At 43.3% G+C, this 16,724-nt stretch overlaps 1 protein-coding gene across 4 annotated transcripts in view; it reads left to right on the top strand.

Moving 5' to 3' along the window:
* Positions 1-16,724, top strand: part of LOC124005477 (glutamate receptor ionotropic, kainate 2) — a 285,082-nt gene that overhangs the window by 158,015 nt on the left and 110,343 nt on the right. For all 4 annotated transcript variants that reach the window (XR_006833621.1, XR_006833620.1, XM_046314778.1 and 1 more), the window contains exons 8-10: positions 7,899-8,042; positions 13,587-13,694; positions 14,793-14,906. Coding sequence is in view for 2 of the 4 variants with exons in the window: in XM_046314778.1 (XP_046170734.1) it covers positions 7,899-8,042; positions 13,587-13,694; positions 14,793-14,906 (366 nt within the window). In the remaining 2 variants the exon portion in view is untranslated. The remainder of the gene's footprint in view (positions 1-7,898; positions 8,043-13,586; positions 13,695-14,792; positions 14,907-16,724) is intronic.

The following is a 16,724-nucleotide window of genomic DNA, read 5'->3' as shown; positions in this document are numbered from 1 at the left end:
CCTAGTTTAACTTCATTGAGGGGATAAATGACACATCCTAGTTTAACTTCATTGAGGGGATAAATGACACATCCTAGTTTAACTTCATTGAGGGGATAAATGACACATCCTAGTTTAACTTCATTCAGGGGATAAATGACACACATCCTAGTTTAACTTCATTGAGGGGATAAATGACACATCCTAGTTTAACTTCATTGAGGCGATAAATGACACATCCTAGTTTAACTTCATTGAGGGGATAAATGACACATCCTAGTTTAACTTCATTGAGGCGATAAATGACACATCCTAGTTTAACTTCATTGAGGGGATAAATGACACATCCTAGTTTTTCCTTCAGTCTTATCTTCATTTTCCTTAATAGTAGGCCTTGGGACTTTTGGGAATAGTCAGATCAGACTCATTATTATATGAGTGATTTAAAAACTAAATTAAATAATTAGCATGTTAAGTAATGAATGAATGGTTTAATTTTCATTGAACATAGTTTCCTGCATTTTAGTTTTTCATCTGAAGCCAAATGATCTGTGAATGGCGAGGGCAGGTTCTTTGTTTGGAGTGGTGATGTATTCAGACCCTTTATTCTAAAATGTATTAAATTGTTATTTTCCCTCATCAATCTACACAATATACCCCATACTGACAAAGCAAAAACAGGTTTTTAGAAATTCTTGCAAATTTTTTAAATACACCGCCATTCAAAAGTTTAGGGTCACTTAGAAATGTCCTTGTTTTTTAAAGAGAAAAACATTTTCTGTCCATTAAAACAACATCAAATTGATCAGAAATACCATGTAGACATTGTTCATGTTGTAAATGACTATGGTAGCTGGAAACGGCAGATTTTGGATGGAATATCTACATAGGCGTACAGAGGTCCATTATCAGCAACCATCCCTCCTGTGTTCTAATGGCACATTGTGTTAGCTCATCCAAGTTTATCATTTTAAAAGGCTAATTGATCATCAGAAAATCCTTTTGCAATTATGTTAGCGTGTTATACAAACTTCTTCCATTTAAGAATGACGGAGGCACTGTGTTCTTGGGGACTTTCAATGCTGCAGAACTTTTTTGGTACCGTTCCCTAGATCTGTGCCTCGACACAATCCTGTCTCAGACCTCTACGGACAATTCCTTCGTCGTCGTGGCTTGGTTTTTGCTCTGACATAAACTGTCACCTGTGGAACCTTATATACGTAGATAGGTGTGTGCCTTTCCAAATCATGTCCAATCAATTGAATTTACCACAGCTGGACTCCAATCAAGGACGATCAATGGAAACAGGATGCACCTGAGCTCAATTTCGAGTCTCAAAGTGAAGGGTCTGAATAATTACGTAAATAAGGTATTTCTGTTCAGGTTTTTATACATTTGCAAAAATATCAAATCGCTTTGTCATTATGGGGTACTGTGTGTAGATTGCTGAGGATTTATTTTTATATAATCCATTTTAGAACTTAACAAAATGTGGAAAAAATGTGTCATACAGAACCATGTCTATGAGGCCAATACTGTATGACTCAGGGGTGTCTAGACTGAAGTGTCCAGTGGGAGTGAGGGTAGTGTGGGGGTTTCCCCTGATACAGGTGCGTGATGGGGCCTTTTCAGTGGGCATGTGCTGCCAGTGGCTGCCTGGTCTCATAGCTGCTCTGCTCTCTACAGCCCTTCCTTTTCCCTTGGCTGCTCCTCTCTCCAGTGGCCCCGCCTCTCTCAGGGTGTTTATGTTCCAGTCAAAAGAGCCAGAGCATCATGACTGTGCTAGCGCGTCCCTGTGACCACCAGAGCTCCGGCTTGAAGGCTGCAGCCACCTCACTCACGTCACCGCTTTAGGCCATGCCACCCAATCTCTTTCCAACTTCGGAGGCAGCACGTCAGGCCTTGCCGTTTAGGATATTTAATAAATATAAATAAATATTGAATAAATAAGGATGAGAGAGAGAGGAGGAAAGAGAACGAGAAAGAGAGAGAGGAGGAAAGAGAATGAGCGAGAGCGAGAGCGAGAGCGAGAGCGAGAGAGAGAGAGAGAGAGAGAGAGAGAGAGAGAGAGATGAGGAAAGAGAATGAGAGAGAGAGGAGGAAGGAGAATGAGAGAGAGAGAGAGAGAGAGAGAGAGAGAGAGAGAGAGAGACAGAGAGAGAGACAGAGAGAGAGAGAGATGAGGAAAGAGAATGAGAGAGAGAGAGGAGGATGGAGAATGAGAGAGAGAGAGAGAGAGGAAAGAGAATGAGAGAGGGAGAGAGAGAGAGAGAGAAGGAAAGAGAATGAAAGAGAGAGAGAGAGAGGGAGAGAGAGAGAGGAGGAGGAAAGATAATGAGAGAGAGAGAGATGAGGAAAGAGAATGAGAGAGAGAGAGAGAGAGAGAGAGAGAGAGAGAGAGAGAGAGAGAGAGAGAGAGAGAGAGAGAGAGAGAGAGATGAGGAGAGAGAAGAGAGAGAGAGAGAGAGAGAGAGAGAGGAGGAAAGAGAATGAGAGAGAGAGAGAGAGAGAGAGGAAAGAGAATGAGAGAGAGAGAGAGAGAGGAGGAAAGAGAAAGAGAGAGAGAGAGAGAGAGAGAGAGAGAGAGAGAGAGAGAGAGAGAGAGAGAGAGAGAGAGAGGAGGAAAGAGAATGAGAGAGAGATGAGGAAAGAGAATGAGAGAGAGAGAGAGGAGGAAAGAGAATGAGAGAGAGAGAGAGGAGGAAAGAGAATGAGAGAGAGGGGGAGAGAGAGAGAGAGAGAGAGAGAGAGAGAGAGAGAGAGAGAGAGAGAGAGAGAGAGAGAGAGAGAGAGAGAGAGAGAGGAGGAAAGAGAATGAGAGAGAGAGGAGGGGGAGAGTGAGAGAGAGAGAGAGAGAGAGAGAGAGAGAGAGAGAGAGACAGAGACATAGATGGGAGACAGAGACCGGGGAGAAGAGAGAGAAGAGAAGGAGGCAAAAGAATAGACAGCGTCAGGTGTAATGTTCATACTGGCTGACACAAGGGAAAAGCCAGGTTTTAAAGCGTTTAGCTTTAATTTCAGTCAGGAGTGACATAATTGATTTTAATGAGATGTTTATAGAGTGAAGTGGCTGTGTTGCTAAATCATTTGCAAGGCTTTCTGCCTGCTTGGTTCTTCAGAGGCTCACACAGCACTGGGGAAAAGAGAGAAAAGCACTCAAGCAGCCGTTGCCAAAATTCACACAGTCCCCCTTGCCCCCCATCTCAGACTTAAACCAACCTCCCCATTTCCCCATCCCAGCCAGCCCACTCTGTGGCCCACCTTCTCTGCAATGTGATTGACAGGTGCCACACTACACCAGAGTGATTATAAAGACACTTCTCTCTGGGAAGTTACTGAGGCAGTGTGGACAGCAGAGAATGGTCCCTTTCCTATCCTTCACCCCCCACACCCCTCAGGGAAAGACAGACTGTCACTCTGCAGCTGGCGACCACACCACTCCATCACCCCCCGTCCTCCAGAGTGTCACCCACCCTGCAGCAGCTTCACTTCCCTTTTATTAACACCTTTTAAAATAGACATTATTAATATCACACAATTTTATTCCTGAACTCCCACACCATTACACCACTGACAGCAACCACCCACAACACCATATTATCATCCAAACTGCCGTCACAACCGCTTCAGGCAAACAATCGGGACAAGGGTGGGGAGATGATAGGTTTAGGTCCTGATTTATTCAGCAGGACAGCGGTTTCCAACGGCAACCCTCAGTCATGATTTCCATACAACAAACGTAAGGAGCTATTTTGATTGCTTTCCAATCAAGCGAGACAAACACTAATTAGATTTTTTTGAGGGACTGTGGAATTAGGGGTGTGGAACTTGGAGCGTGGATGACTGGCATACTCTCTCTGATAAGTTGCTCTCATATCAGTCTCCTTACGCACTTCTGTTTACTGTCAGCCGTTTATTATTACAGAGAATGAAGGAGTAAAGCTGCAGATTCTGAGAGAGTCCCAAATGCCACCTTAATTCCCTATATAGGACATTGCTTTTAACCAGGGCCCATGGGGCGCTATGTAGGGAATAGGGTGCCATTTGGTACACACCCAGTATGTTTTCAGAGATTAGAGATGTCTGGGTTTATCATACCTTTTTATGATTGTTTGTCTAATGTGCTGTAGATGTCATGTCGCCATGGTTATTTGGCAAATTAGAAAATAGCCCTTTCTTTGCTTTTCTTGCCCTCTTCCCTGTTCCTTTCTCTCCTCTCTCTTTGTTTCCTATAATAACATTGTGTATTTTCATGATGGACGTCTCACAGTCCAACTAAGTTAGGTAGGCAACGAAGATGCAACAGTTTGAATGGTTGACATCCCAATGAAATGAGATCTATATGACACAGACATTCCATTGACTGGGATGTGATAATGGGATGATATGAATGATCTGTGATGTGGTTGGCGGGGATGATGACACATTGTCTCTCTTGTTGGAGACTCAAGCTGTTGTCATATTTCTGATGGTTGACATCCCACTGAGTTGTTGTGACGTAGCCTATTGACGGGGATGTGATGACATGATAAGGACACGTTCTCTTTGTTGTTTCACAGATAGACGTTGCTCTCATGAACAGATGTGGAATCTTTATTTGATCGCCCTGTTGCAAGAGAACTTTCCTGCAATGCAGAAAATGTAAAACTTATGTAGTAGTAGTGTAATATGTAGTAGTGTAATATGTAATATGTAGTGTATTTGATGTTTAAAAATGCTTCTGGATTTTGTCATTTCCGGTTTTGAGATTTCAGACTTGATTTTCCCTTTAAGAAAAATGTATCAACCCCTACAAAAATCTCAATGACTTAAAATCCACATAATAATTCACATTTTGTTGCTGCAGGACTATTTTCCTGCTGTAGCAAACTGACTCATATTAAGATCCTACATCTGTAGACTGATACATGTGGTGTGATCTAGTAATATGTGATGATTTGTGATGCGGTGATGACACATGGTCTCTCTGTTCCACATACAGACACTGCGTTCATGCCCGATGCTGTGACGTAGGCATCCAATTGACTGTGAAAATCAAATCAAATTGTATTGGTCACATACACATATTTTTCAGATGTTATTGCAGGTGCAGCAAAATGCTTCTGTTTCTGACTCCAACATTGCAGTAATAAAGTGCCTGACAGATATCTCAACTTGGATGTCAACCCACCACCTCAAGTACCAACCTTGACAAGAAGGAGCTGCTCTTCCTCCTGGGGAAGGTCTGCCCGCTCAAAGACCTCTCGCGGTTGACAACTTCACAGTGTCGCCCTCCCAGAGTGCAAAGAACCTTGGCATGACCCTGGACGTCACCATGTCGTTCTCTACAAACATCAGAGCAGTGACTCGCTCCTGCAGGTTCATGCTCTACAACATCCGTAGACTACGACCCAACCTCACACAGGAAGTGGCGCAGGTCCTAATCCAGGCATTTGTCCTCTCCCGTCTAGACTACTGTAACTCTATGTTGGCTGGGCTCCCTCCTTGTGCCATCAAATCCCTGTAACTTATCCAGAATGCTGCAACCCGCCTGGTGTTCAACTTTCCCAAGTTCTCCCATGTCACCCTGCTCCTCAACACACTCCACTGGCTTCCAGTCGAAGCTTGCATCCATTACAAGACCATGGTGCTTAATTATGGAACAGCAAGAGGACCTGCCCCTCCCTACCTTCAGGCTATGCTCAAACCCTACACCCCAACCTGAGCACTCCATTCTGCCACCGCAGGTCTCTTGGCCCGTCCACCCCTATGGGAGGGAAGCTCCCGCTCAGCTGAGTCCAAGCTCTTCTCTGTCCTGGCACCCAATAGTGGAAGTAGCTTCCCCCTAAAAACCTGAACCAGCACTTGATCCTCCCCACCCTTTCTAGCTTGGGCTATACTGGTAACTACTTTGTGGACAAATGTAAAATATATACACTACCATTCAAAAGTTTGGGGACACTTAGAAATTGATTTGATTTTGAAAGGAAATCAAATTTTTGTCCATTAAAATAACATCAAATTGTTCAGAAATACAGTGTAGACATTGTTAATGTTGTAAATTACTATTGAGGCTGGAAACGGCAGATTTTTTCATAGAATACATAGATATTGGCTTTTTCTTTGCAACTCTGCCCAGAAGGCAAGCATCCCGGAGTCGCCTCTTCACTGTTGACGTGGAGACTGGAGTTTTTCAGGTAGTACACAGATCGAGATCTTCAGTTTCTTGGCAATGTCTCACATGGAATAGACATCATTTTTCAGAACAAGAATAGACTGATGAGTTTCAGAAGAAGGTTATTTGTTTCGGGCAGTTTTGAGCCTGTAATCGAACCCACAAATGCTGGTACTTGCTGGTACAAGTCTCAACAAGCACCCCCACTTTGGATAGCGTATCAATACACCAAGTCACTACAAAGATATAGGCGTCCGTCCTAATTCAGTTGCCGGAGAGGAAGGAAACCGCTCAGGGATTTCACCATGAGAGCAATGGTGACTTTAAAACAGTTACAGAGTGTAATGGCTGTGATGGGAGAAAACTGAGGATGGATCAACAACTTTGTTGTTGCTCCACAATACTAACCCAAATGACAGAGTGAAAGAAGGAAGCCTGTATAGAATAAAACATTTGAAAACATTCATCCTGTTTGCAATAAGGCACTAAAGTAAAACTGCAAAAAATGTGGCAAAGAAATTAACTTTGTGCCCTGAATATAAAGCTTAATGTTTGGGGTAAATCCAACACAACACATCACTGAGTACCACTCTTCATACTTTCAAGCATGGTGGTGGCTGCATCATGTTATGGGTATGCTTGTCATCAGCAAGGACGACAGGTTACAAATATATGGAACAGAGCATTACACAGGCAAAACCCTAGAAGAAACCTGGTTTAGTCAGCTTTCCACCAGACACTGGGAGACAAATTCACCTTTCAAAATAAAACAGTGGGCCACCAGTTGGGGAACCTTGTCTTAGAGATTTACTCAGAAAGACTCAGCTGTGATTCTAACATGTATCAACTCAGGGTGTGAATAATTATGTAAAATAGATATTTTTGTATTTAATTTGTAAGTAGAGGTGATATGATCCTTAACGAGCCTCTCAAAGCACTTCATGATGACAGAAGTGGGTGTTAGGGGGCAATAGTCATTTAGTTCAGTTACCTTCGCTTTCTTGGGTACAGGAACAATGGTGGACATCTTGAAGCAAGTGGGGACAACAGACTGATGACGTTATACTGAACAAAAATATAAATGCAACAAGTGTTGGTCCCATGTTTCATGAGCCAAAATAAAAGCTTTCAGAAATTTCCGTATGCACAGAAAGCACATTTCTCTCAAATGTTGGCCACTTGTTTACATCCCTGTTAGTGAGCATTTCTCCTTTTCCGAGATAATCCATCCACCTAACATAAAGTGTGCAGTTTTGTCACACAATGTCACAGATGACTCAGCTGTTGCCAGAGAATGTAATGTTCATTTCTCTAAAATAAGCCGACTCCAACAACATTTTAGGGAGTACGTCCAACCGGCCTCTCAACTACAGACCAGGTGCAACCACCCCAGCCCAGGACCTCCAGATCCAGCCTTTTCGTCAACGGTATCATCTGATACCAGTCACCCGGAGACAGCTGATGAAACTGAGGAGTATTTCTGTCTGTAATAAAGCCCTTTTGTGGGGAAAAACTCGTTCTGAATGGCTGGGCCTGGCTTCCCAGTGGGTGTGCCTATGCCCTCCCAGGTCCACCCATGGCTGCGCTCCTGCCTAGTCATGTGAATTCCATAGATTAGGGGATAAGCTATTTAATTCAATTGACTGATTTCCTTATATGAACTGTAACTCCGTAAAACCCTCGAAATTGTTTGCATGTTGCGTTTATATCTTTGTTTAGTATATATAAAACATTTAAATTCTACATTCTCTCTGTTGTTTTCCAGACGGACGCTGCGCTCATGTACGATGCCGTGCACGTGGTGGCCGTGGCCGTGCAGCAGTCTCAGCAGATCACTGTCAGCTCCCTACAGTGCAACAGACACAAACCCTGGCGCTTTGGGAACAGATTCATGGCCCTCATCAAAGAGGTACGTAGTATTATACATTACACACTGGCACACTGGACAGGCAGGGGAGGGATGGACATGGAGAGAGAGAATGAAAGAGAGAGAGACAGCCTACCCACACATAGGAAAGAGAGCATGAAAGAGCGAGAGACAGCCTACCCACACATAGGAAAGAGAGCATGAAAGAGCGAGAGACAGCCTACCCAAACATAGGAAAGAGAGCATGAAAGAGCGAGAGACAGCCTACCCAAACATAGGAAAGAGAGCATGAAAGAGCGAGAGACAGCCTACCCAAACATAGGAAAGAGAGCATGAAAGAGAGAGAGACAGCCTACCCAAACATAGGAAAGAGAGCATGAAAGAGCGAGAGACCGCCTACCCAAACATAGGAGAGAGAGCATGAAAGAGCGAGAGACAGCCTACCCAAACATAGGAAAGAGAGCAGGAAAGAGCGAGAGACAGCCTACCCAAACATAGGAAAGAGAGCCTGAAAGAGTGAGAGACAGCCTACCCACACATAGGAAAGAGAGCCTGAAAGAGAGAGAGACAGCCTACCCAAACATAGGAAAGAGAGCATGAAAGAGCGAGAGACAGCCTACCCAAACATAGGAAAGAGAGCATGAAAGAGAGAGAGACAGCCTACCCAAACATAGGAAAGAGAGCATGAAAGAGAGAGAGACAGCCTACCCACACATAGGAAAGAGAGCATGAAAGAGAGAGAGACAGCCTACCCAAACATAGGAAAGAGAGCATGAAAGAGCGAGAGACAGCCTACCCAAACATAGGAAAGAGAGCATGAAAGAGAGAGACAGCCTACCCAAACATAGGAAAGAGAGCATGAAAGAGAGAGAGAACATCTACAACACACATAGGAGAGAGAGACACAAGAGAGACATTCAGAGAGACAAGCTGGATGGTGACAGGGGGGCAATCAAATAAATCAATGTAAATGAAAGAGAAATGCTTTGTTTCTACTGCAACCATCTTAATCTTAAACCTGTCTCTCTGTTTTCATATCATGTCCCTACAGAATGGGTCTACATGATCTTAATCTGGGCTAATTATCCCTCAGTGTGCTAGATAGATTCTGGAAACTGGGGTGGTTAATCCAAACGTCCCTGTCTGTCTGTGAGGCAGTTAAAGATATATAGCCCAGGCTATATTTAGGGTCTGTAAAGCCTAGCTACCCTGTTCTGTTTGCTCTGTGAGATATCACCAGAACACTCACACTGCTCCCGGCTGGGGGGTGGCGTGCGTGGAGGGTGGGGAGGGAGGAATGACATATTAAAGCTCTTCGTCTCGAACCGCCGCGCAAATAATCTCACATCTCGCCACCTCTAGTGCTCTCTCTCTCTCTAAGCCTGTGGACCAGTATTAGGGTGGACACCAGCCAGCCCTCATAAATGACACTGCTGTTTGGCCTGATGGTCTTTATACACCACTGTACTGTTGATCCAGAGTGACATACAGGGTAACATTACACTATAACTGCATGGCCACTGTATCACAGGCTAACGCTGAATTATCACTGCATGGCCACTGCATCACAGGCTAATGCTGAACTATCACTGCCTGGCCACTGTATCACAGGCTAACACTGAACTATCACTGCATGGCCGCTGTATCACAGGCTAACAATGAACCATCACTGCATGGCCTCTGTATCACAGACTAACACTGAACTATCACTGCATGGCCACTGTATCACAGACTAACACTGAACTATCACTGCATGGCCACTGTATCACAGACTAACACTGAACTATCACTGCATGGCCACTGTATCATAGACTAACACTGAACTATCACTGCATGGCCACTGTATCACAGACTAACACTGAACTATCACTGCATGGCCGCTGTATCACAGGCTAACAATGAACTATCACTGCATGGCCACTGTATCACAGACTAACACTGAACTATCACTGCATGGCCACTGTATCACAGACTAACACTGAACTATCACTACATGGCCGCTGTATCACAGGCTAACGCTGAACTATCACTGCATGGCCACTGCATCACAGGCTAATGCTGAACTATCACTGCCTGGCCACTGTATCACAGGCTAACTCTGGACTATCACTGCATGGCCACTGTATCACAGGCTAACACTGAACTATCACTGCATGGCCGCTGTATCACAGGCTAACAATGAACTATCACTGCATGACCTCTGTATCACAGACTAACACTGAACTATCACTGCATGGCCACTGTATCACAGACTAACACTGAACTATCACTGCATGGCCACTGTATCACAGACTAACACTGAACTATCACTGCATGGCCACTGTATCACAGACTAACACTGAACTATCACTGCATGGCCACTGTATCACAGACTAACACTGAACTATCACTGCATGGCCACTGTATCACAGACTAACACTGAACTATCACTGCATGGCCATTGTATCACAGACTAACACTGAACTATCACTGCCGGACGGGTAGGAGCATTGGGCCAGTAACTGTAAGGTTGCTGGATCGAATCCCCGAGCTGACAAGGTAAAAAATTGTCGTTCTGCCCCTGAGCAAGGGGCAGATGATGTGGATGTCAATTAAGACAGTGCTCCGCACATCTCTGATTCAGAGGTTGGATTAAATGCGGAAGACACATTTCAGTTGAATACATTCAGTTGTACAACTGACTAGGTATCCCCCTTTCCCTACACTATCACTGAATCACCACTGCATGACAGGCTAACATTACACTATTACTGAATCACCACTGTATGACAGGCTAACATTACACAATCACTGAATCACCACTGTATGACAGGCTAACATTACACTATTACTGAATCACAGGCTAACATTACACAATCACTGAATCACCACTGTATGACAGGCTAACATTACACTATTACTGAATCACCACTGTATGACAGGCTAACATTACACAATCACTGAATCACCACTAACATTACACAATCACTGAATCACCACTGTATGACAGGCTAACATTACACTATTACTGAATCACCACTGTATTACAGGCTAACATTACACTATTACTGAATCACCACTGTATACCAGGCTAACATTAAATTTTTACTGAATCACCACTGTATAACAGGCTAGCATTACACTATTACTGAATCACCACTGTATGACAGGCTAACATTACACTATTACTGAATCACCACTGTATGACAGGCTAACATTACACTATTACTGAATCACCACTGTATAACAGGCTAGCATTACACTATTACTGAATCACCACTGTACGACAGGCTAACATTACACTATTACTAAATCACCACTGTATGACAGGCTAACATTACACTATTACTGAATCACCACTGTATGACAGGCTAGCATTACACTATTACTGAATCACCACTGTATACCAGGCTAACATTACACTATCACTGAATCACCACTGTATAACAGGCTAGCATTACACTATTACTGAATCACCACGGTATACCAGGCTAACATTACACTTTTACTGAATCACCACTGTATGACAGGCTAATATTACACTATTACTGAATCACCACTGTATGACAGGCTAACATTACACTATTACTGAATCGCCACTGTATTACAGGCTAACATTACACTATCACTGAATCACCACTGTATGACAGGCTAACATTACACTATTACTGAATCACCACTGTATTACAGGCTAACATTACACTATCACTGAATCACCACTGTATGACAGGCTAACATTACACTATCACTGAATCACAGGCTAACATTACACTATCTTTGAATCACAGACTAACATTACACTATCACTGAATCACCACTGAATGACAGACTAACATTGCAGTATTACTGAATCACCACTGTATGACAGGCTAACATTACACTATCACTGAATCACCATTGTATGACAGGCAAACATTACACTATTACTGAATCACCACTGTATGACAGGCTAACATTACACTATTACTGAATCACCACTGTATGACAGGCTAACATTACATTATCATTGAATCACAGGCTAACATTACACAATCACTGAATCACCACTGTTTGACAGGCTAGCATTACACTATTACTGAATCACCACTGTATGACAGGCTAACATTACACAATCACTGAATCACCACTGTATGACAGGCTAACAATACACTATTACTGAATCACCATTGTATGACAGGCTAACATTACACTATTACTGAATCACCACTGTATGACAGGCTAACATTACACAATCACTGAATCACCACTGTATGACAGGCTAACATTACACAATCACTGAATCACCACTGTATGACAGGCTAACATTACACTATTACTGAATCACCACTGTATGACAGGCTAACATTACAGTATCACTGAATCACCACTGTATGACAGGCTAACATTACAGTATCACTAAATCACCACTGTATGACAGGCTAACATTACACTATCACTGAATCACAGGCTAACATTACACGATCACTGAATCACCACTGTGTGACAGGCTAACATTACACTATTACTGAATCACCACTGTATTACAGGCTAACATTACAGTATCACTAAATCACCACTGTATGACAGGCTAACATTACAGTATCACTAAATCACCACTGTATGACAGGCTAACATTACACGATCACTGAATCACCACTGTGTGACAGGCTAACATTACACTATTACTGAATCACCACTGTATTACAGGCTAACATTACAGTATCACTGAATCACCACTGTATGACAGGCTAACATTACACTATCACTGAATCACAGACTAACATTACACTATCACTGAATCACCACTGTATCAGAGGCTAACATTACACTGAACATATTACATCTATTTAAAACTGATTTATTAAAATGTATTTCATATGTATTTCTTTAAATGTATTTAAACCTAGATTATGACCAATTCCCACTGTTATTTTCAACATAACCATGTCCAACCACATAGGCAGGTAATTGTAGTTATTTCTTAGAAATCCATAATCTTCTTTCATCTAGCGTTCTCTTCCCAACGTAGAGGAACAATGTGACATGTATGAGCCTGTAATAACATGACGTTAGATGAGTCATACTACAGGTTCTTTCTGAAATAACATCCGCTTTAAGCCAGTTGCTCCTGCTTCTCTAAGAAAAGGGCACAGAATTCAACACTTGCTGTGCAATGTAACACAAGAGAGTTCAGTGCTTAGGGCCACATTTATGCTCAATTTTCAGCATTCCAAAGCAGTGCCTGTATCGTTACAGATTGGGTAATAACTATCTCACTGTTACTAAAGCAACCATCAGAATTATGTCCAAAAAGAATCTGTGTCCTGGAGAAAGCCGTATCCAGTTTGTGTGTGTGGTATTAATACATATGTGTGTGTGTGGGTGTGTGTCTGTGTCTGTCTGTGTGTGCAGCATACCTTTGTGTGTTTGTGTGCCTTGCTTAAAGGTGAACTCTAATGAATAATGAATGTCTCTATTTTGCTGCGAATGAGTGTGACCTCTTCCTCTTTGGTTATGATGAATCTCTCTCTCTCTCTCTCTCTCTCTCTCTCTCTCTCTCTCTCTCTCTCTCTCTCTCTCTCTCTCTCTCTCTCTCTCTTCCTACACCTCTCTCTTTCTCTCCTCCAGGCCCACTGGGATGGCTTGACTGGGCGGATCACTTTCAACAGAACCAACGGCTTGAGGACAGACTTTGACCTGGATGTGATTAGTCTGAAGGAGGATGGACTGGAGAAGGTACTAGGGGCGTGTGTGTGTGTGTGTGTGTGTGTGTGTGTGTGTGTGTGTGTGTGTGTGTGTGTGTGTGTGTGTGTGTGTGTGTGTGTGTGTGTGTGTGTGTGTGTGTGTGTGTGTGTATGTTTATAATACATGACCATGTGTGCACATCTATGGAGGAGATAACTCATAAACATAAGCTTGTCAACACAACAGATCCAACCCACACACACACACACACACACACACACACACACCTCCTAACACACATGCACCCCTGTGTGTGCCTCTCAGCTGCTCCTGACCTCCCCATCCCTCTCTGTGGCGTGTGTCTGCGCCTCCATGAATAATTTACTCTCTTAATGAAAAAACCTTCAGGAGCCCTCCAGCCTCATGAAGTCTGAATTAAACAGTTGATTTACAATTACAAAGCAGCCATCTCTAAGGCCTCAGTAGTGGGCATCAGAGAGAGGAGCAGGGCTGTTGTGGCTGTAGTGGGTTGGTGCTGCAGAGCAGAGTGTCTGCTGAGATGAGAAGCCCTGTAGCGGGTAAGAGAATAACACAGCCAGGATGAGAGGCCCCTGCAGGCTCGCCCCTCTCCTCCTTCTCCTCTTCTTTCAGCTTCCACACTCACACACATGCACACACATATACTCAGTACTCCACCTCTTCAGCTCAAGCACACATTCCCAGAATTTCCTCCAGCACCCTTAGGACACGGCTGACAGCAGTGCGAACTCTTAACTCTTCACCTGCGAGATGTGATATAAGAGCTGATCTAGGATCAGGATCTGCCTCTAGTTCTCTGTGGAAGAGGTGTGTGTGTGTGTGTGTGTGTGTGTGTGTGTGTGTGTGTGTGTGTGTGTGTGTGTGTGTGTGTGTGTGTGTGTGTGTGTGTGTGTGTGTGTGTGTGTGTGTGTGTGTGTGTGTGTGTGTGTGTGTGTGTGTTTGTGTGTGTGTGTGTGTGGGGGTTGGGCAGGCGGGCGGGTGCGTGTTTGTAATAACGCACCTCACATCATATTTTCTCATAGACACACTCTTCCCTGAACAGTATTTTTGCGTAGAAGATATAACTGAAGTGCACTAAATGCTAATGTTTTTCTGTGTTTTTCCCCTCAGATTGGAACATGGGACCCTCCTAGTGGCTTGAACATGACAGACCACCAGAAAGGGAAGACATCCAATGTCACAGATTCCTTAGCCAACAGATCTCTAGTTGTCTCCACTATACTGGTAAGTACCTTTCCCTCTTTGCTCTATGTTAGACACTTTTTGTCTATTCATAGAGAAATTAAATTGCTGTACTAACTGTCAGCTGGGTGCTATAACAGAGTTCTACCTTGTCTATATAAGTGATTGTGAATGCCCAGAACTGCTCTAATATTTAAGTGACTCCTTGGAAACGGTGTTATTCCTATTTAGTTTTTAGGTCATTTTCTTTGAAAAGTGCTCCACTTGAATTTCTCAGGATGGTTGTCGGCCTGTGAGCGAATTGAATGGACGTACACCACTTTTAAATTACCAGTCCACACTTCACTTCACTGCTGTGGAGAGGTCCCTTTCCAATTGGTTGAGAACAGTTTCAGGCAGGGCTAATTGGCTGATTGATTGTCCAATACGATGTCATGGTCTAAGGCTCTCTCTCTATCTAGCATTTTATTAGTCCCTCTGTTGAGGAGTTTTTACTCTACCCAGTGATGTTAAACCCAGACATCCAGGGGAACTCTGGGGGAAGTTAAAGAGTGCCCTAGGATCTCTAATGCTTCTCTATGAGTCACACAGACGGACTCACGGCTGTCTTCCTCAGGGTTCATCAAACCGTATTTGACATTTTAGAAAAGCGCTATAAAAATCCTGTGTATTGTTATTATTCACTCTATAGAATATTTATAAAAAACACTTAGCTTCAACGATGAGCGTATCACTCCCGATCCTGTGGTGTCTATCTGTTGGGGTGGAGTAGTCTGTGAGTTGTAAAGAAAGTCTGCTCTGGTGCTGTAGGGATTCTGTAGGATACATGACGACTCCATCCCTCCTATCTCCTCCATCTGAAAACCATACCAGAGCCCGCCACAATTGACTCACATCACGACTAAACAGGAAGCTTCTAGAATCAAGAAAATTAACGCAATTTACGATCCGATTATTAAGAAGCAGAGCGTGAAAATAACAATATCAACCAAATTGCGGTTTGTCATTATTTATCCCGTGCTGCGCTTGCCTTACCTCTCCCATGCATTCTGCCGCTGTGCGCTGATTGAATTGCTGTTATTAGTTAAGACTCTACATGTCTGTAATTAGTGAGTCATGGGGAGATCTCGGCTGGCTTTGAGGGGAGGAGAAAAGCGGAGAGAGGGCTGACAATAATTGGGTTTGTTACATTTGATTGATGCGCACTTTTATCCAACTTCTCTGAATGTTTTTTCATGCCAGACTGAAGGATTACAAGCCCCTTGTAACGGTTCTTTTAGGTGAAAGAGAGTCAGACCAAAATGTGGCGTGGCTATTGCGATCCATGTTTAGTGAAACAAAGTAAACACGAATCAAACCACGAAAACCGAAACAGCCTAATACTGGTGCAAAGTAACACAGAGACATTAACAAGGACAATCACCCACAAAACCCAACACCAAACAGGCTACCTAAATATGGTTCCCAATCAGAGACAATGACGAACACCTGCCTCTGATTGAGATCCATATCAGGCCAAACATAGAACTAGACAAACTAGACATGTAACATAGAATGCCCACCCAGCTCACACCCTGACCAACCAAAACATAGAAACATACAAAGCAAACTATGGTCAGGGTGTGACACCCCTCTTTAAAAGTTGGAGCTGTAATTAGTTTTCAATGCCTCAGAAATCTGAACTAATCAAACGAGTTTTGGCCATTTTGTCAAGACCTCATACTGGTAATAGACTTGTGGTTAAATTCACAGTACATGTACAGTGCCTTGCAAAAGTATTCACCCCCCTTGGCGTTTTTCCTATTTTGTTGCATTACAACCTGTCATTTAAATGCATTTTAATTTGTATTTCATGTAATG

This window comes from Oncorhynchus gorbuscha, linkage group LG19 (assembly GCF_021184085.1).
Source record: "Oncorhynchus gorbuscha isolate QuinsamMale2020 ecotype Even-year linkage group LG19, OgorEven_v1.0, whole genome shotgun sequence".
NCBI lineage: Eukaryota > Metazoa > Chordata > Actinopteri > Salmoniformes > Salmonidae > Oncorhynchus > Oncorhynchus gorbuscha.
Note: the sequence above shows the minus strand (reverse complement) of the source record. Positions and strands in the feature narration are given on the sequence as shown.